General features: G+C 50.9%; 1 protein-coding gene across 4 annotated transcripts; it reads left to right on the plus strand.

Moving 5' to 3' along the window:
* The first annotated feature begins 645 nt into the window (after nt 1–645).
* Nucleotides 646–19,078, plus strand: NAA60 (N-alpha-acetyltransferase 60, NatF catalytic subunit). Of its 4 annotated transcripts, none has more exons than XM_050317745.1 (7): nt 646–770; nt 10,683–10,798; nt 11,927–12,056; nt 13,318–13,414; nt 15,603–15,848; nt 16,611–16,780; nt 17,193–19,078. In XM_050317745.1, exons 2-6 carry the CDS (start codon nt 10,689–10,691, stop codon nt 16,754–16,756), a joined length of 729 nt encoding a protein of 242 aa, XP_050173702.1. In that variant the 5' UTR covers nt 646–770; nt 10,683–10,688; the 3' UTR covers nt 16,757–16,780; nt 17,193–19,078. The 4 variants fall into 4 exon arrangements, with proteins under 4 accessions (XP_050173702.1, XP_050173704.1, XP_050173705.1 ...); XM_050317747.1 differs by lacking the exon at nt 646–770 and adding an exon at nt 3,935–4,339 and having other exon boundaries at nt 16,920–19,078; XM_050317748.1 differs by lacking the exon at nt 646–770 and adding an exon at nt 3,935–4,339 and having other exon boundaries at nt 17,000–19,078.
* Nucleotides 19,079–19,410: the final 332 nt, after the last annotated feature.

Genomic DNA, 19,410 nt, shown 5'->3' on the forward strand with positions numbered 1-19,410 from the left:
TGGCTGCAAAATAAGGACAAATTAGGTGGAAGATGGGAAAGTCTGATGTGAATGAAACAGCTGGAAAGGGAAGGTTAATAATAATAATAATATAATAATAATAATGGAATAGTTAGAGTTTGAAGGCACCTCTGGATTTCACCTAGTCTGACCCCCAGATTATATAGTAGTAGTAATAATAATAATAATAGTAATAATTCTTTCTGGCTATTAATTATATTATTATTATTATAATTAAAAAGAAATAAATATGCTCTAGATTTTGGTCAGCCAGTTGGCCTTGGTAAGCATTGTAGGTCCTTTCCGACTGAAACATCCTGTCTCAACTCACTTTGTAGAGCTTCGACAACCAGGGAAAACCCTTAAACACTCCTAAATTCAGAATTAGAGCAGTTAATGTCGCCAAGTCCCGGCACTGTGAGAAGCCTCCTGGCTCCTTCTCCATTGCAGGACGGAGGGAAAACTTCCGGCCAGGTGACACAGGAGCGTGACGCAGCCCCACCTCCCCTTTCGCGAGTGCGTGCGCTCATGGACCCCGTCAATTAACAGCGCCTTTAATTACGAGCCGCCCGCGTGGCCTCAGGGGACCGGCGCTGCCCGCTCTGCGCCTGCGCCGCCCCAGCGCTCACGCGCGGCGGCGGCAGCCAATGGGGAGGCGCGTTACTGCGCGGTGCCCCGGCCGAGGAAGTGGCGGCCGTGCCCGAGTGCCCCGGCCCCGAGTGCGGCCCCGCTCCGGGATGTGCTGAGGGCGCGCCCGCCGCCCCTCCCAGGTGAGCCACGAGCGGTCCGGGGGGGTCCCCGTGGCGTGGCGGGGCGGCCGGGCCGGGGTTGTCACGGCGGCTGCGCCCGGGCCGGGCCCGTCCGGTCGCCATGGCAACGCCGCCCCTTGCCCGCCGCTAGGCCGCGGAGCCCGCGGGGTGCGCTCCGGCCCCGCCCGCTAACGGAGAGCCCCTCGCCTGTGTCCCGCCCCGTTCCCCGCGGCACGGCCGGGAATGTGGCGTGCGCGGCGGGATCCCGCTGCTTCCCCGCGGGGGGGAGGGAGCTGCTCGGGCTGCTTTGGACACGGGCTGGCGGCCGGGGGGTTTGCGGGGCGCGTGTTGAGTTTTTTAAAGTGTAACTAGGCAGGCTGAGCCTTTAGCGTTGCCCCCGAGGGCTCCCGGCACGGCGGCAGGAGCGTTTCCAGCGGGCTCTGCGGGGTGGGATGTCCCTGCCTGGAAACAGCACCCCCGTCCTGGAGGCTGCTGTGCTGGGAGCGCTGCTGTTCCCACGTCCCGCCACTGACCGGGATCCTCAGGCACCGGGTTATTGGCACGTCGCGCTGCGAGCTGCTCGGGTGTTTGGTTGTGTTGGCCGTGCTGGGTTTGAGCTCGGCCTGCCCTGGCTCTCTTGTGCCGCAGCCGCTCCCAGCCCGTGCCGGCTGATCTCGGAGATCCTTCCCCTCCCGTCTCGGTGTCTGGCTCTTTGCTGACACGTACGCAGAGGCGTTAAATCTCTGTCCCCTGCTCAGACCGGACTTCCTAGATGCGTGTTTTCCCCTCTCTGTTTGTTTTGATAGTTCCCATTATCCTCCTTTGCTGCCGAGCAACGAATGTTCTCGGGGAGCTCGCTGTGAGAACGTGGATGGGTTTCCCCCTTGCAGGGGTTCACACGAGTTGGAAATGTTTGCCCCTCTCCTTTCTCTTTTTTATCTACCAGCTCACAGATTTATCTGTCTCTGGGCATTGTAAGAGCTTTCTACACCTGTCAGCATCTTCAGTTTTACCGTCCTGGAGATCTGTGCCTTATCGCAAAGGATGATCAGCCAGTTTTGTTGCAGATCTGTTCCCTCTTCTTCCATCTCGTTATGAATTTATTGAACAGGTCATAGCTGGAATCTCCTTTCACTGTGGATTCATGCTAGATTGGTTTAATGTAATTAATTATCTTAACTAACTTCTCTAATGTGCCACAGACTCCCCTTAGCCCAGCTTAGCTTCCTCAGGAGCCCTTTTGAAGGACTCTTGTGGGTGGCAGTGTTTGGGGAGCACTGGTGCGTGGTGTTTTCAGACAAACCAGTTGTCTGGGTGAATAAACTCCAGCAGGTGCCTCACAAGGGAGGTGGGGAAAACAAACAAACAACAAAAAAACCCAACAGAAAACCCCCCAACTGGTGGCTCTGTCCCAGTGTGAACTCTTCATTTATTTACAAGATAGGACTGAGCAGCCTCGCCCCCCTTAGAAGCAGGGACAGGTTCCAGGCTTGTAAAGCAGAAGGGTTTATCTTGCAGCTTGAAAAGTATTTCTGTTGTGTCTTGTGAACTGCTTTAATCACTGTTTCTGTGCCTGGTGGTGAAAGAAGGAACAGTCAGTAGTGTGTAAGTGTTGCTCTGATAGGTCGTTTTGCTCTTTGAAGTTGCTGCTGTTTCTCTCAGCTTGTTGCTGGGTGTCCTTACAGCAGATTGACTTATGCCTGAGAGCTTGGTAGGGGACTGGCCTGTGAATGCCTCTTAAAACCTGTGCCATTCTTCATTTTCACTTCTTTTCCCTGAACCAGTGTCAATCATCCTGAGTTCAGGTCTCTGGGCTGGCCCTGGGTGTGATGAATTCAGTGGAATTCAGGAACTGGTCTTTAAGTAAAGAGCCTTTAAAGAACACGTGCATTTGTTTCTGTTAACAGAGTCTGGTGCTTCTCTCCTGTCTGGTGTTTTCTCCCCTGCTAAGGATGAGCTTTATTTACATGTGGGGGTGTTTGTTGTGAATGCAGGGGTTGGGCCAGTGCAGTCTGTCACTCAGTGAGTCAGCGCTGCTCTTGTAGCCCATCAGCTGATGGGAACTGGTCCTGCCACCCCAAAAGCCATTCCCTCACTTCCTGTCCCTTTTCCACCCCTGTGTCCCCACCCTGGCCACTCCCAGCATAATTTTTGGAGAGAGCAGGAGCAGGGGGAACTGTGGCTGCAGAGGCTGACTCTGAGTGATGGTGCTGTTGTAAATACCTGAGGAATTCCAGGTGCAGAGGCAGGGACTTCCTGGCAGAGCTGATTCAGGAATTCCCTCCAGTGACGTCTTAAGATGCTTTTAAGGAACCAACTGGGTCTTAAGCTGTTCAGAGTAACAGCAGAGAAAGTTCTGTCTTGGCTGAGCACCTTATCTACAAACCTGGAAGTCAGGCAGCATCCAAAATCATTCTCAGAGTAGGATCATTCCCATCTTCCTGCTTTTTTGTGTGTGTGTCTGATTGCTGCAAAAAGAATTAGAGCTTCATGTCTCACACTGTGTCCCCCCACCACTTTCCTCCCTGCAGAAAGGTGGGAACAGCAACTGCTCAGTTTTCCAACATTAACTTTTAATTAAGTTTTTAATTTCTCCTTTTCAACTTACTATGTGGCTGGCAGAGCAGACACCTCTGCCAGAACCCATTTTAAATGTTGCTGGCTTAAAACAGCAGCAGTGGGGATTTTGAGCTGAATCTGAGTGTCTCATGCTGGAAAAGTCACTGAGAAAGGAAAGGAAAAGGGGCCATTTTAACTCACATTTTAAATTTGGGATCTTGGAGATGTGTGAGCTCGGGACACTTGTCTGCCAACTGGGAAAGGAATGCTCTTGCCAAGCATTTTTAAAATTTATTTTATTTGAAAGCACCTCGTTTGCAGTAACCTCTGAAAAGTTCTGTGTTGGTGTGCCCTGTAAGGGTGCAGATGGAGGGACTGGGTTTTGTGTTGCTGCTCCATAATGAGAACACCGTGTAGGAAATGGGGGCAGCCTCCAATTCTGCTCTCCCGGGTTTTGCACCACACCAGGCTGATTTTCTGGCTGGTTTTTCATCACTAACAGACATTTTCTGTGTGGCTGTTTATTCTAATTTCGAAAATTACAGCAGTGTGATGAGTTGTGTGGGGGTTTTTTTTTGGTTTTTTCTTTCTTCTGGAGGAACTTGTGTATTAAATCTCCCCCCCAGCGAGGTTCCTGTTGCCGGCGTTGCCTCTATTGTGACCCTCGGGTTTGAACTCCCCTCAGTGCCACTGTCACAAAGCAGATTTTCTCTTCCCCGTCTTAACAAGAAAAGATTTACCAGCCAAACCCTCTTAGAGATTCTTGTTTGCCGTTCCCGGGAGGAATCGCTGTATCTGGGGCAGCAGGAAGCCATGCCTTGAGCGCCGTGCTTTAGAGACACTTCACTGGGGAAGCAGCTCCCGTGAAATCCGCGGCTCCGGCGATGTTGCCAGAGCTGTAGGGAGAAAGAGCAGCCTGGAAAGCAGCTCGCATGCAAAACATTAACATTCTGTGCTGCCGGGAGTCTGACGAGGCCGGCTCCAAGTGGGCAAAGGATCGGGGGTACGAGTGGCGGAGGATTGCACGAACAGTAAGTGTTTTCGTTTCGAATAAATAACCGCTGCTCGCTGCTCAGGTAGAACTGCATTTCGCCTTCTCGCTTCCCAATATCCTTTTAGGGACTGTTTCAATGCTGAGCCCTCGCGGCAGGAGGCCGGAGTGTTAATTAGGGTGATTCAGTGTGTTGGGCTTTCAGTGCTGTGCTGTGCTGAGCACACCCCGGGCCGGGCGGAGCTGGAGTCAGGGCACAAACGCCTTCCTTAGCACCGCGTTTTCAGAACTTCAGAGCTGAGGAAAAATTGTCTGAGCAGCGTGGGGGGAGCCTTTGGGAGCAGGGCTGGATGCCAGGAGGGTTTTCCCGGGCTGTGTGTGACAGTGCTGCCTCCCTGGCTGTCCAGTGTGCTCTGGCCAAGTCTTGTGGCTCTTCCAGACGAAGAGGGTTCGATATCAGATTGACTCATTTGGTGTTTGGTGAGATTCTGATTTAGCAGGGTGGTCTTCAAGGTGTGGCAGCCTGGGGGGAGGCTGTGCAGGGGCAGGTGGTTAGGGAGGGCAGTTTTCTGCACAGAAAGAAGCTCCTGTGCTGAAGGAATTTGAATAATGAGGAGCTCCAAGTGCAGGTCCCTGAGTGACCCAGGGTCCACGAGGGCTCTGAGGCTTGTGATTCTGGTAGAAATGACAGAAAAACACGGATCAAAAAGTGTCATGGAGTGCTGTAAAATCACATAATTAGCATCAGAGCCTGCTCCCAGCCACGTTATTACGTTATTTTCAGATCAAGGCACAGAGTCAGTCATTCTGTCCTAGATTTCTCTTTAAGAATCTCACTCATTCCATGCATCCCCCTCTGCTAATGTAGGGAATGAAGTGATGGCAGCTTTGGGCAGCACTCCTGTGGGATGTGATGAAGGTGCAGGGATGGAGGTGAATCCACCACTGTTCTGTTTATGACTGAGAACTCCAAGCCCTGCCGGTTTCCATGACATACTGGGAATGAGAACTGTGTCTTCTGGGGTTTGGGTGCTGCTTGTCCCAGGTGAACCCCTGTGGGATTCCTAGAAGGAGCAGGAGCATTAAATGGGATAAACAGTGTAACAAATCGCCTATAGAGGTGTGATGGTGATGCTCACATAGCACAGGGGGGCTCTTGGTGTGGCAGCACAGCTTCCAGTGGCACCTTTAGATCCAAAGGAACTTGTGTGATCCCAGGCAGGGGGAAGAGATTGGCTCCTCACTGACATTGTGTGGGCCTGAGCAACCTGACCTAAGTTGGGTTAAATCCCAAAAGATCTTTCCAACCTAATTATTTTTAACTCTGTGACCATACTTTAGGTGTAGTACCTTGGAACCGTCATTTAAATACTGGCACTATTTAAATATCTTTAAAAATTTGGCTCCTCTTGCTTTAATAATGTTACCCTAAGTCCTGGAATCGCCTCTTTGAGATTCTTAGCAATGAATTCATGATGTTTTCAAATCCAGTTGCATTTTCATTTTATTAAATGAAAGGAGCTTGGTGGCAGGGGTTGTCTGTGTCGAACATTCCCTGCGAGACCAGTAACCTAAAAACCACAGTAAGCTGAAAATGAAATGCAGCAGGGAAATCTTTGCTGCTCTGGGGAATTAGAATGGTTCAGATTGAATGGTTGAATGTAAATCAAATCCCCAGAGCCAGATGGCACAAGGTAGGGAGACTTCTAGCTGTGAAAAGTCCTACTGGAAGTGACAGTCCCCAGACAATTGCAGAGTTCATGGCTGGTTTGGGTGCTGTGGTGCGTTTTGGGGAGCTTTTAAAATTCTGTCTGGGCTTTGTTTGGTCCTGTTTCTTTACCAGTGAGACAGGACACCAGGTGGCATTAGGATTTGTTTCCTGGAAATCTTGCCTTACTGGGATTTGAGGATTGTCCACACGGGAGTTGCAAGCAAGGATTTGGTGGCCTCGCTGGAACAGCTCCTCTGGTGAGGGTTCCAGGCGTGAGGAATCCGTCTCTGTCCTGCTGTGTGTGCGTGGACACCTTCCAGGGAGCATCTGTAAAGTAAGATAGGGCCACTGTGACATGTGCATGACTGCAGTGCTGGGCACAGCCACACAGGGAAGGGTTCAGTGTCCAGCGGTGTCCCTGGGGTTCCGGCATAGCCTGTGTGTGGTGTGTACTCAGGAGGCGCCTGCAGGAGCTCAGGCTTTTCCTTCTGCGGAACAACAGCAGATAATCCTCACTAATCCAGCAGGAGTGTGCTCCAAGTAGATGCTTTGAATTCCAGGAGGTGAAAATCTTCATCCCTGTGAGGATCCACACTGTTTCATGCTGGAGGTGCTGGGAATACCAGGGTGGCTGGGTGTGTGTGTCCATGGGGACAGTGCTGCCTGAATTATGGGATCACCCACAGCCTGCCAGGGGTTGTTTTTCTTTACTCTTTCCTGCAGGTTTACTCCTTTCTGTTCAGGATTAATTGATTTCAATAACCTGTTAAGTAAAAGGGTTTTTGATGACTTTCAGTCTTAGCTTTGTTTCTGCAAATGAAGAAGATTCCCTCCCATTGGTTTTTGTGTGAACACTAAACTTGAAACCAACGCATCCCTTACTGGGAGTTATATATATGTAAACAATCCTAGGTACTATTTGTTTAACTTTAGTCTTAGATTACCTGGCTTTTATTCTGCCAGGAAATTCGGTGATTTTTGTTGCTAGATAATAAATTTTTTATTTAGGAATTTCATGAGTTCACCTGAATGGAAGCTGAAATCCAAATAAAAATTAATGAAACCAGTGTCTTGTGACAGTTCATTGTCCCACTCATTTTTACAGGCTACACAAGGCAGAAATGTTGTTAAAACACGTCTAAGAGTGCTAAACTAAGGGAAATCTTAACTTGCAGAACCACTTGGCCATGTTTTTGTGGGTATGGAAGTGCTTGAGGGATTTTCAAACACATTTAAGCAGCTGCTTGCCAAAGTCTAGTCAGCATCAGGCTTTATCCTGCATTTGAACACCCTGTTGGATTAAGAGTGTGTGGCTGCCTGCTTCTGTAGAAATAGGGTCTGATGGAGATTTTGTTATTTGTTGTTGTTTAAATACGAGAACTTCAAGAGGGAAAGAAAACTTCCTGCTCTTGAGAAAAGCCTGAGCTGAGGTTTCTTATCTGCGAAGCATCTGGTTCTAGTAAAGAAACTATCCCTGCACCTGGCTGAAAATGAGAACTGCCTGGAAGTGCTGGGGGTAGAAATGTGTCAGTGCTCAGCTCTTTGTGCTCAGTGAACAGGGATAAACAATTCCTGGAGCCTCAGCCACTGCTCGGGCTGATGCTGGGAGCCAAAGGCTCTGCTGCCTTTTAGACAGAATTGTGAAATGCTGTCCTTTAGCTCATTAAAGCCAGAGCTTACTGATGCCAAAGATTATTTTTAAATAGTAAGTTTGGGCCTTACAACATGCTTTAATTTAAAACTGTATGTCAAGTTGGCTAATTTAGTAATGTGCTTACTATTTCTGCTCATCCAACTTCCATTACTGCTAAATATTTGTCATAAGGTTCCTCTGAGCTGCCTCTGACCCTTGGGTTTGAACTCCCCACAGTGGCACTGTCACAAAGCAAATTGTGTTGCTACCTCAAAACCCGTAATTGCCCTTTTAACTTTCATCAAGCCTTGGGGTTGTATTTTACACTGATACTGGGGGCTTTATTATTATTATTTCTTTGTTTTTGTTCTCTAGTACTAAGCTGACTGTAAAAGTGATGCTGTGGTCACTGTACTGGCTGAGGGTTTTGCTCAGGATTTTGGCTGTTTCCCAGGTATCCATGGGGAGCTGTCACCTGGGTATGAAGGGGATTGACTTGCCTGGGATTTCTTGTCTCTTGGTCACAGCAGCCTCTTACTGCAGCAAGGCCTGGCCAGAGAGGAAGGGGCAGAGCTCTGCCCTTCTAAAACCCTGTGGCAGGACATAGTGCCAGGCAGATGTCCTGAATGTCCCTAAAAAGTGCTGGAGCATCCGGATGGGGTCATGGAGTGACTCCCTGCAAACACAGCCCGTCCTGGTGTCTGAATTTGAGGGGAGGGGAATTACCTAGTTCAACAAAACAGTCATGGATTACTGTTTGAAGGCTGGCTTCAGCTCCAGGATAATGTGTAATGCTTGCCCAGCTCTTTGAGAATGTAGTGCTGGATACACATGGACTAATCCTCCCAGGAATGTGTCCTGTGCTGGCTCTGCCTCTCCCGCAGTGCTCACTCTGCTCCTGGGCCCTGCCTTTTGTACTCATTAGGAAAAACAACGGGCCTGGCATGGTGGTTTCATTTCTCTCTGATTTATTAATGCTGAGAGCGTTGCCTGAGCAGGGGTGTGGCCTTACAGGAGCATTAAAACTTCGCGAGAAAAGTGCTCCTGTGGTGTGTCCCTGCTCTGAAACGGCTCAGCAAAGGGTCTGGCCAGGGTGGGAGGAGTGGCAGGGTGGGCCCGGGGTCCACACCATCAGGCAGGAGTGGTGTGGATCAGATCACCCACAGCCAGTGAACGTGCCCTTCCTTCCTTCAGGGTCCCACGGGGTAAAGCTGAAGCTTCTTAAAAGGTCACCAGGGGTTGGTGTTGAGTGTGTGCTCTGCCGTGACACGGTGCAGATTCCAAGTCCAGCCTCGGGGGACTTGAGACAATTCTAGGAGTGTAAAATGAGTTCTAAAGGCAGCAAGGAGTACTGGTTTTGTAGGTGCTTAAGCTGTTTTGAAACTGGCATCTGGACTGGTTGTGAGCGCTGTGGGCTGCTCAGTAAACATGCAGCCACAGTCCTAGAATAGGCTGGGAAATAGCTGTGATTCTTTTTAAGGAATTCTTTGGAGGAGAACGAGTGATCCACGTCAGTATTACAGATCCCTTTCTCCAGGAAATATGTGGAAGCAGTCACTGGGAGGAAAGCTGTGTCTGGGAGGATCCCTTGCTTGAAGAAACCCACCCCATTTCATCTTTTTCAAGAGCTGTTGGAGCTCTCTCAGCACTGATATTGAGTGCCAGGGACATCCCGGGATTCTGAATATCGTCGTGTTGTGCAAACTGGGAGTTGCTTTCTACCTCTCTCATCCAGTGCTGCTGCAGAAAAAAAGCTGGTTTATGTACTTTAAAAGAGAAATTTGGGGACAAAATGTGGGGTTTGTGGCTTAACCTGCTTTTTTTTTCTGAGGGGTAGAGTGGAAAAAAGGGTGTGTTTCAATATTTTTTAGGAGAGCGATCGCACAGGGTTGTGTGCTGTCAAAACACATCAAATGGGGTTCACTGCTGGGCCTGCTCCTTTTGTGCACCTTTGCCAGTCACAGAGCAACTGTATCTGACAAAGCAAGTTTAATGACTTACAATTAATTGCCACATTGTAAGTTCTGGCAATTTACAATTACAAATTTACAATTACAATTACAAAACTGGCAATTGTGACTTTGCCAGTTACAACTTTCGTGTTGAAGCTGCTCAAATGGCACATCCAGTCTGATGAGGAGTGTGTTTAAATCTGTTCCTTCTCAAGCTCTGAGCTCTAAATCAAGAGGATTGGAAAGCTGAGCATCCCTTTCACCAGGAGGGCACAGACAAACACTGCTTTGTGCAGCTTTTCCTTTATAACTCAGCATTTTGAAACCAAGATTTGAGACTCTTAAAATTGTGAAAAGTAAAAATTTCAAGTCATTTGGTTTTGTTGTTAAAGGCAGTGAGTTTGGCTTTTTTTCCTGTGCATCCTGGTCTGAGTCTTTGACCTGAGAGGGTGGAGCAAGAGAGACAAGGGAACCACCTCCTGGAGCTGCTGTGCCTTGTCGAGCTCACGTGGGGCTTTGTCCTGCCTAAAGCAGATCTCATTTCACCAGCACAGGTTGAACAAAATGAACATTTTAAAGAGCTGGAATCCTCTGCACATGTACTCTCTGGAGATGGCAGGATTGTGCAAGGGGACTTGCTAAATGCTCTTCTAGCAGCGCTTCCTTTTCAAGCTGTTTGTTCAGTTTTGTTTTAACAAAATGTTGGTCCTGCACAGACGTTTGAAGAGCTCCACGCAACATAAGGTACACTTGGCACGTTGTTGGCTGATTTAATGCAGCACCCTGAGCTCTTTTTGGAAGGACCTGTGGCCATGTGCACACCAAACTGTGCTCACAGTGAGGGATGGGCATGGATGCAGGGCTGGAGAGGTGGGGCAGGCTGAGCAGCGGGCTGGGATTATCCTGTGGGCAGCACACGGCTGCGAGTTATTTCTCGAGTGAACGTTGCCATGTTTTGCTTCATCTCTCCCGAAAATTCATTTTGCTGGGGAAAAACAGCTTTACCAGTGCCAAGATCCTGCTGGTGCTTGGAGGTGGGATCAGACCCTGTCCTCCATCGTTCCTCATGTGCCTCCTGTCCTTGCAGGCGTGAATGACAGAGGAGGTGCCCCCGACTGCACTGACGGACGTGAACCTGCGCCTGCTGTGCCACGATGACATAGACACAGTGAAACAGCTCTGTGGAGACTGGTTCCCAATAGAGTACGTCACTGGCTCGGGGGGATCTCAAACAAAGGCTGGGAGCCTGCACTGGTCCGGTTTGGAGCTGACTCCAAAGGCTCTGCAGCCATCTGGGCTGTTGCCAGGACAGCACCAGGTTCGGGATCTCCTGTGCACAGTGCTGGTGTTGCTGTAACGACCCTTTGCTGCCTGTCGTGGAGGGGCCTGAAGGCATCAGAAAGTTCCTGTGTGCAGATTTGGGCAGGAAAATGGGCTTTGGGAAAGGCTGTGAATGAGGTGGGGAAAGGGGCACACCCCCAGGGAAAAGGACAGCATCCCTGTGCTTGTGAAAGGAAGTTGTGTCCTGGAGCGTGTGCCGAGGAAACGCCCTCAGAGCCAAACCAACCCAACAGGGAGCAGCTGCTCCTGAGGGACTGTCCTGAATGTCCCAGGGGAAATGAGCAGTGCCTGCCTGTGTCCTCAGCATCACTGCTGCTCCCAAAGGTCTGGCTTAAAGCTGATCTCAGCCTGTCCTGGGTCACTTCCCCAGGCACTCCTTTGGTAAATGCCCATGACTGCAAAAGCACGGGAATGAGCAGCTTTTCTGGGGGACAGTGACAGATTTCTGGCCTAAAGCATCCTAGGAAACCACAGCTCACAGCTGTAGGCTTCAAGGGGTTATTTTCTTTAGCTTTGTTGAGAAGTCTTACAGAAGATTTAAGCAAATTGTAATCAAGATTGGATAAAATATAACAAATCAGCAAAAGCATTCATAATATTTTGAGTTTGTAGATTTCTTTTAAATGCAAGGCCGAACTCTCATTTTGAAATAAATGAGTACCCCAGCCTCCCTTTTGTATCTGCAGAAGGAGGAGGAGAGTTGGAGGCTGATGGTGTGATTTTTTAATTTTTTTTTTTTTGTTCCAACATGCAGTATTTTTTTTACACATGTATCAAATTAATGAGATCCTTACGCTTTTAGATGAGGGCAGATGGATCTTGCATTTAAAAATAACTTTGCTAAAGCTGGAATTGAAAGCTCTGGGCACTGAATGTAAACCAAAAACGTGGTTCTCTTAGCAAGGCAAGGATGCTGTTGTACCAAAGGGGGTGCAATGGCTGTTTCCAGTTGAGCATCCTGAAACATTCCCGGTTTTCCTTCCTTCCCAGGTACCCTGACTCATGGTACCGAGATATCACCTCCAACAAGAAGTTCTTTTCCCTCGCAGCCACGTACAGAGGCTCCATCGTGGGCATGATCGTGGCGGAGATCAAGAGCAGGACGAAGGTGCACAAGGAGGTACGTCCCTGCACTGAGCTCCAGTGACATCATCCACCTCTTGCCGTGGTTAACAGGGGTGGGACCTGCCTGGGGGATTTTTTCCCCCCCTTCTATTCAGATGCTTGGCCCTGAGTTAATTTAGGGAATGAAGCACGTGCTGATTCCCAGCTCACGGAGCCTGGGTGGGGGATGAACACGTGAGCCTGGTGCCTCTTCCTGCTGCAGCCTAATGGGGAGCTGAGGGATCAAATCATGCAGGTGTAATCCCAAATACCTGTGCAGGAGGCATTTAACTGTTACCTGGCAGTGTCCCTGGTGGCTGCAGGATGTGTAGCTGTGGGAGAAGAAACCTCTTCCTTTCTTACTTAAGCGCTTTCTCAGCTGTACTGGGAGAGTCACTCTGGTGACTTCCTGCAGAACCCCCTCCACTGTCACAGTCCCTGTCTGGAACCCAGAGGGGAGGTAACCAGCCTGCAAAGAGCTGGAGCTTCAGAGATAACACAGCTTGGAGGCCAGGAGAGACAACACAGGACAGCAGAGAGGGAGAGGAGGGATGGTCACTGAGCACAGTGTGGGAGAAGACCACTAAAAAAAAAGGCAGGAGCAGTGCAGAGGGTGCATAACCCCTGAAAGGCCATCAGTGTTGTGGTTAAACAATAATCCCAACATCCACAGGAGCTGAGAGCACTGAGCAGCACGGGTCTCTTCACTTCAGCTATCTGGCTTCACCTCAAAGCTCATCAGAGTCAGAAGCTGCACCTTCAGCAACTCTGACAAAAGGCTCTTGTCCCAAGCCAAGCTGGAAGCCAAGGGCTTATTCAGCCACTGCTCTGGGCAGTTGGGCTCGTGGAATGTGCTCCTTGTCCTCTGCAGCACTGCAGGGATGTCCAGCTGGCACAGCTCAGGGGGAGCCTGCAGGCCATGAGGAGCTGCTGGGTTGATGTAGACACTGATGGGTGACTCCAGAACTGGCCCTTTGAATCCTTCCTGGGAAAGGAAGCCAGTGTGTTCTGTCCCTGAGCCCCCAGGTAATGTCTGTAGTCAGGAAACACCACAATTTGTGTTCTGTGTCTGGGAAGAGATGGTTTGAAAGTAGGAATAGCCCCAAAGGAACCATGCTTAGATTTTTGAACTTCCTGTCCAAAAACTTCAGCTAAGTGTTCAGTGAAGAGAAGATTCCTGCTTTAGCCTTGTTATCAGGTGTTCCAGTACAGGATTTCTGCTTTCTCCTGTGCCTCCCCAGCTACCCTACTAAATAACCTGTCTCATTTCTACTCAGGATGGAGACATCCTAGCTTCCAATTTTCCTGTGGACACTCAAGTTGCTTACATCCTAAGTCTTGGAGTGGTGAAGGAGTTCAGAAAACATGGAATAGGTAAGATGCTGCCAAGTGACAACTGTTGCTCTCGTTTGCCAGTGGGGGTGACTGAAGGAGCTCCAGCATATCCCTGTAGGAGAGGCTCACCCCTGACTGATACCAGCAGGTGGGAAGGTGATGCACCCACATGTCCTGCCTGGTGTCAGTGCAGCTGCACTGAGAGCCTTTTACTGGTGTGGACACAGCACAATATGCAAATATTTCCAAAGAGCACAGGGCTTTGTCCATCTTGTTCCCAGGGGCCAGCTGAGCACACCAAAAACTCGCAGTCCTGCTGCTGAGACTGACTGGAAAATGTGAGAACTTCACTCTGGAGCAGGGTTTGAAATGTTTTTCTCTCATGGGTATCAGCAGCCTGATCCCTGAGGCAGAAAATAGAGCTGCTTTTAAGCTTCAACAGATAGAACAAACAGTTAGAAAATGACAAAGGGAACTGCAAAAAGAGTGTAACTTGGGCCAGGTTAGATCTCAAATGCCTGGACAAGTCAGCTCTGAATGTCTGCTGCCACATGCAGCGCTCCTGCAGCCGTTTGGAATCCTGCAGTTCAGAAAGGCTTTACCTCTGCCTAGAGCAGGGTGTGCTCTGTCACCAAATGCTGCCCTTCTGGGGCGGATTCAGGTGGGATCTGTATCTTTGATCTGCCAGAGGGAACAGGCCAGGTTTGGCAGCGTGAGCCTGGGCTGCACACCTGGGATCTCTCTCTTCAGTGGATACAGATATAACTCATTATCTCCAAGTCCTCCCTTCTCCCCCAGGCGTGTTTGGAAAGGGACAAACTGATAGGATGCGCAAAGAGATGACCAAAGAGTCCTCAGAGAGAGCACTGTGTTCAAACCTTGCATTGAAATGCCACTGGAGAGAAATTTTCTGTACCAAGGAGAAAATAGCAGCACAGAATGATCTTCAGAGGTGATAAAGGGCTATTCTATAAAATTGTGGTGGCTTTGAGTCTCCTTTCTGTTTCCAAGGCCTCTTTTTTTTTTCCCAACTCCATCTTGCTGGAATTTTTTCCCATCAGAGTCAGTATGTCCTGCATCCATTACATCTACACAGCTTGTTACCATCCTCTCTCAAAATCTTTGAACTTGTACCTGTAGCAGCACAGCCTAAAGAAGCTGCTGCTGCTTTTTCTGAGACCTTTCTTTTGAGAGTTTTTCTACTGGTGTTTGAAGCTGAAGCCTTTCATGCAGTTTGCTCTTCACCCCAGGCATGCTGCTGAGCACTAAAGCTCTAATTTTTCTCTGGAAGACAGTGAAAGATTTTGATTTCTAGTTCTCTGCTATTCTTAAACCGGAGGGCAGCTGGATTTCTGTGAGGTTTCAAGACCGGAATGTGCCATAACTAAACTGAACTGCTCTATTGTTGACGTCTCTCGGTGTCTTTTTGGGTTTGGCTGATAAAAATTCTCATTAAGTATCAAATGACTGTGAAGTCAGTGCTGTTGACTTCTGCCCTGAAATGCTGGAAGCTGTGCAGGCCCTGGGGATTGTGAAAGAGCAGCAGCCACCTCACCTGTGTGTATTAGTCAGGCTGATCCTTTAGCCTGGTGTTACCACACCTGAGGGGAGAAGTTCCCAGGCAGGTTCTGCTGGGTCCACCACGCCGTGTTGAGGTGGTGTGGATGAACCTCCAGGTCTTGTCTCTTGGGGCTGGAGTATCCTCTGTGCCCTCCTCTGGTTTTTCCTGCTGGCTGCACCAAATCCAGGTTGAATGAGACTGTGCCTCTGCTCTCTTCCTTAGAAGGGATCTTCAAAACCCACCAGTTCTTAGATTTTGAGTTCGGCAGACACGGGGCAATAACCTGCTTGTGGAGCTCTCTTTTGACACTCTGCTGTTTTAAATGGCTTTAGAATAAATAAATGGATGGGGTGAAACTGATACCATTGAAAATGACTTCCCAAAGCTGGGAGCTGCTCCACTGGGGATGGGTGACATTGTCATGGTAAGTCCCATGTCTGGCTCATCCTTCTGGTTCTTGAGTCAGAGGTCTGTGCCTTTAAGATCTCTGGTTTTCAAAGCCATGCTTATAGGTGAGATGAAATTCACATTAAAACCATCTAGCATGGTCCTCTGAGAACTGTGTGGGATTTGGGGCCCCCAGGGATGTGCAGCAATCCCTGCCCCATGAGCCCTCATGCTGAGGAAGGCTCCACGCTGTGATCCTGCTGCTCTTCCCTTCCATAGGTTCACTCTTGCTGGAGAGTTTGAAGGACCACATCTCCACCACTGCCCAGGACCACTGCAAAGCCATCTACCTGCACGTCCTCACCACCAACAACACAGCAATAAACTTCTATGAAAACAGAGACTTTAAACAGCACCACTATCTCCCCTATTACTATTCCATCAGAGGGGTCCTCAAAGATGGCTTCACCTACGTCCTCTACATCAACGGCGGGCACCCACCCTGGACAATCTTATATCCTTTACCTGCTGAGCACAGGCCAAGCCATGTTTGGGGTTGACAACAGCAACCCACCAGAGTGTGGGGACTGCTGCCTGCTCAGAGGGGATTTAACCTGAAGCTGGAAGGGAGGTGATGATAGAGGGATCTGACAGTGATCCACGTGTCCCCAAGCTCCCCTAACTCCTCTGGGAACAGTTCAGGGAGTCAGTGTAGGATTTCTGGAGCAATTTTGATGCCAGTGATAGTGAATGCTGGTGTTAGGCCAAAGTGCTGGGCACTCTTTGGCTTGTGGGGTGCAGGATTTGGCCTGCATGGAACATGGCAGAGAAACCACTGGTCTTGCTTCCTGTAACTTGGGATCCCCTGCGAGCCTGGCCTGGATCTCAGCAGGCTGCTCTCACAATGACTTAGGGAGTTTGTTTCAGGTCACCAAATCATGGAAAGAAACTCAGTCTTTCCCAGCTGTAGCTGGTCAATCCCAGCCTCTCGGGACAGGGGGATGGATTGTCATTCCCACAGGAACTTGCCATGGAAAGCAAAGAGAACTGGCAGCTGCTTAGAGGAGGTATTTCCCACACAATTGGAGCCAGCATTCCCAAACTGCCATCTTTAACAGGGGAGAACAGACCTGCTTTTGATAGACAGGTGGTGGCAATGAATGCAGGGAGCAGATCTGAGCGAGCAGAGCAGCTTCCACTGCACACGGAGTGATTCCACCTACGTCACCTTCTTAAGTCATAGTGCAACTGTTTTTTGTCCTTAACTGGTGGCCACTGACTACCTACAGCACATTGGATCCACACTAGCCAGCCTGAGCCCGTGCTCCATTCCCCAGAGGATATACCGGCAAGCCCAGAGCCTCCTGTGCAGCCTCCTGCCCTGGTCTGGCATCTCTGCCAAGAGCGGCATCGAGTACAGCCGGACGATGTGACCGCGGGGTGTGCGGGGAGCCCAGGTGGGTACTGGGACAGCCCCTCCCTGCCCCATGGCCACAGCCCTGGAGAGGGAGCACCCTGCTGCTGGGGAGTGCCTGGGCAGCGCTGTGCTCCGGCCTCCAGCCAGTGGCCAAAAACTCCTCCTGGTTTCATTTGAAGGGAATTCGCATTCTGATCGTGTTTACTTGAGCCCAGAGCCCAACAGAAGGTGGAATGTGCTGTCCTTCTCCTTTTCCCAGATATTGGAGCAGCGTGCAAGACCCTCAGAGACTGAGCCCTCAGTGTCCCAGCCCAGGAACTGGAAGCCCATTTGCTGCCAGTGCCATTGCATGTCCCTGACATTCCCAGCACTGTGGCTCCCCTGCACGCTTGGAGAGACCTGTCATTAACACCTGCTTTCCCTACAACACCTGCCCTCTTTTCTTTCCATAGGATCGTTCCTCCTTCCACGTGGCCCACCCGGCTCTGCGCTGGCTCCAGTGATGACAGCTCTTGGCCAGTGACCCAGCCCCTGGGCGGGACCCCTGTTCCACAGGGACTGACATTGGGCAACTTCACCCTGGGGCTCAGCCCCGACCCCCGTGGGCTGGGGCGAGCCTGGGTGTCCATCACCACTCCGTGTGCATGTTGCACTGTCCCCACCACCTCCCTCGCCTCCAGTTTGCCCCTTCCATACACGTGGGTTCAGCTGCTGCTCCCGCCGCTCCCAGAGCAGCTGAGGGAGGGTCAGGAACGTGCACTGAGGAACCACTGAAGGGCTGGCAGGGGAGAGGGGGAGAGTCGTGCCCTTGGTGCTGGGGAAAGGGGGAGTGAGAATCATGGTTTGGTCCTCCCACACCAGCTGCTCATGTTTCCTGTGGGTAACCTGCAGGGAGGGTAACTGCCTCACATGAGGAACTACCCAGCCCCACCAGCCCTCTGGAGTGACGTACAAAGAAGTGTAGAATTCGGGATGCATTGAGTAGAAGGCAGGGAATGAAATTGCTATTTCATAGTGAAATATATATGTATTATAGTGTATAGATCTTTCTGCCTCTGTCCGAGTTGGAATGTAGCAGGGGAGGGGAGCTGGGGGTGTAGAGTCTAGTCCAGAGCCCGTCTCCTCCCCTGTGTGTGCCCTCCCTTGGCACTGGGCTCTTGCAGGATCTGGAGTGATGGAATCTGTACACGGATCACAACAGCTTTTCCTTGCAGAGGAAGGTGCCCCCAGCTGCTCGCTGTGGTGGTCTGGGCTGTGCTGGGCTGTCCTGGCTGCAGGACCCCTCTGGCTGGGGCCAGCTGAGCCTCTGCTCACTGGCAGCTCATGTCCAGCCTGTGTGGAGGGCCCAGAGCTGCAGCCAGGCCCTGGGCCCTGCTACATTCCCATGCAAATCCTCCTGCCCTGGCTGAGGCTCTTGCCCTGCTCAGACCGCGTTCCTCACTCCCCTCCCATTGTGTCACTGGAGCAGAGGGGTCCAAGCTCCGTCTGTGCAGGGCCTGGATGTGCTGGCACTGCCAGCTCTGGCAGGGGCTGGGCAGGACCTGGGGGTGACTCTACAGGTCAGGCTGGGTGTTAGAAGGCCTTGCAGACTGGATGGCCACAGAAAGCCATGGCAGTGTCTGAGCCCTGGGGCTGGGAGGTCATTAATCAAAGAGCACAGGAGGGGAGGGCCCTGGACAGGAGGAAGGCCCAGGGGCTGGCATGGACCTTCTGGGAGCAGCACAAGGCTCTTCTGGGAGGTGCTGGTCCTTCTGGGGCTCAGAGGCGTAGCTCAATGACTGATACAAGGTAAAAAAGTGTTTATGAGTCAAGCTGGTGTCAGTGGCACTGGGCAGGCACCTCCTCCCCCGGCCCAGCTGCCCACAGCAGCAGAAGGGGCAGGGGCACAGTGACCCCTTCCAGCCCCAGTGCTTTCCCAGGGCCCCTGATGCTCCTTCCAGCCTCAGTTCCACAACACCCTCAGCTGTGTTACCACTTTTCAGTCTGGGGTATTTTCACTTATCCACTTTTTACTTAAGCACATCTGTTGGTTTAGAGGTTCTTTAGCAGCCCAGGCCCTTGGTTTTCCTCAGCATTTGCCTTTTCTGGACCAGAATGAAGCTCGTTGTCTCCTGAGTGCCTGGCACTGAAGTGTGTGTGTGTCCCTTTCCTCTCCTCCCCCTACATGACCCCACTCCACTGCTGCAGCACTGGAGCACATCCCCAGGGGAGCTGTGACTGGTCTGTGCCCTCCTGCCACCCTGTCCCGAGGCATTAGCCCTGTCCCCACTTTGCAGCCCAGTATTTATTGAAGAGCCTCTCGCTAAATATCTTCAATTAAACCAAACCTCTTTTCTGAGTTGTCTGTCCCTGCACAGGAACCAACTGACTGCTCTGGCCCCCACCTTGTGCTGGGGGATGCCCACAGACCCTCCTCACGGGGGCTGGGGGGATCCTGGGGGAGCTGCTGCCATGCCAAGACAGGGATCAGCTTGGAGCAGGCAGAGAGGGGGACAGGGCAGAGGGAGCAGCTCCTCCAGCACCGAGCCTGCCCTTCCAGCGGTGGGTGGAGGATTCTCCTGAGCCCCACAGGGACTGGGGTTCCTTGCTGGCTGCCCCACATCTCAGCTGGGACAAAGGCCCCTCAGGCACAGCCAGTGCCCAGGAGGTGCTTCAGCATCTGCAGTGGCA

This window comes from Myiozetetes cayanensis, unplaced genomic scaffold (assembly GCF_022539395.1).
Source record: "Myiozetetes cayanensis isolate MyiCay16 unplaced genomic scaffold, myiCay2020 scf20-37, whole genome shotgun sequence".
Classification (NCBI taxonomy): domain Eukaryota; kingdom Metazoa; phylum Chordata; class Aves; order Passeriformes; family Tyrannidae; genus Myiozetetes; species Myiozetetes cayanensis.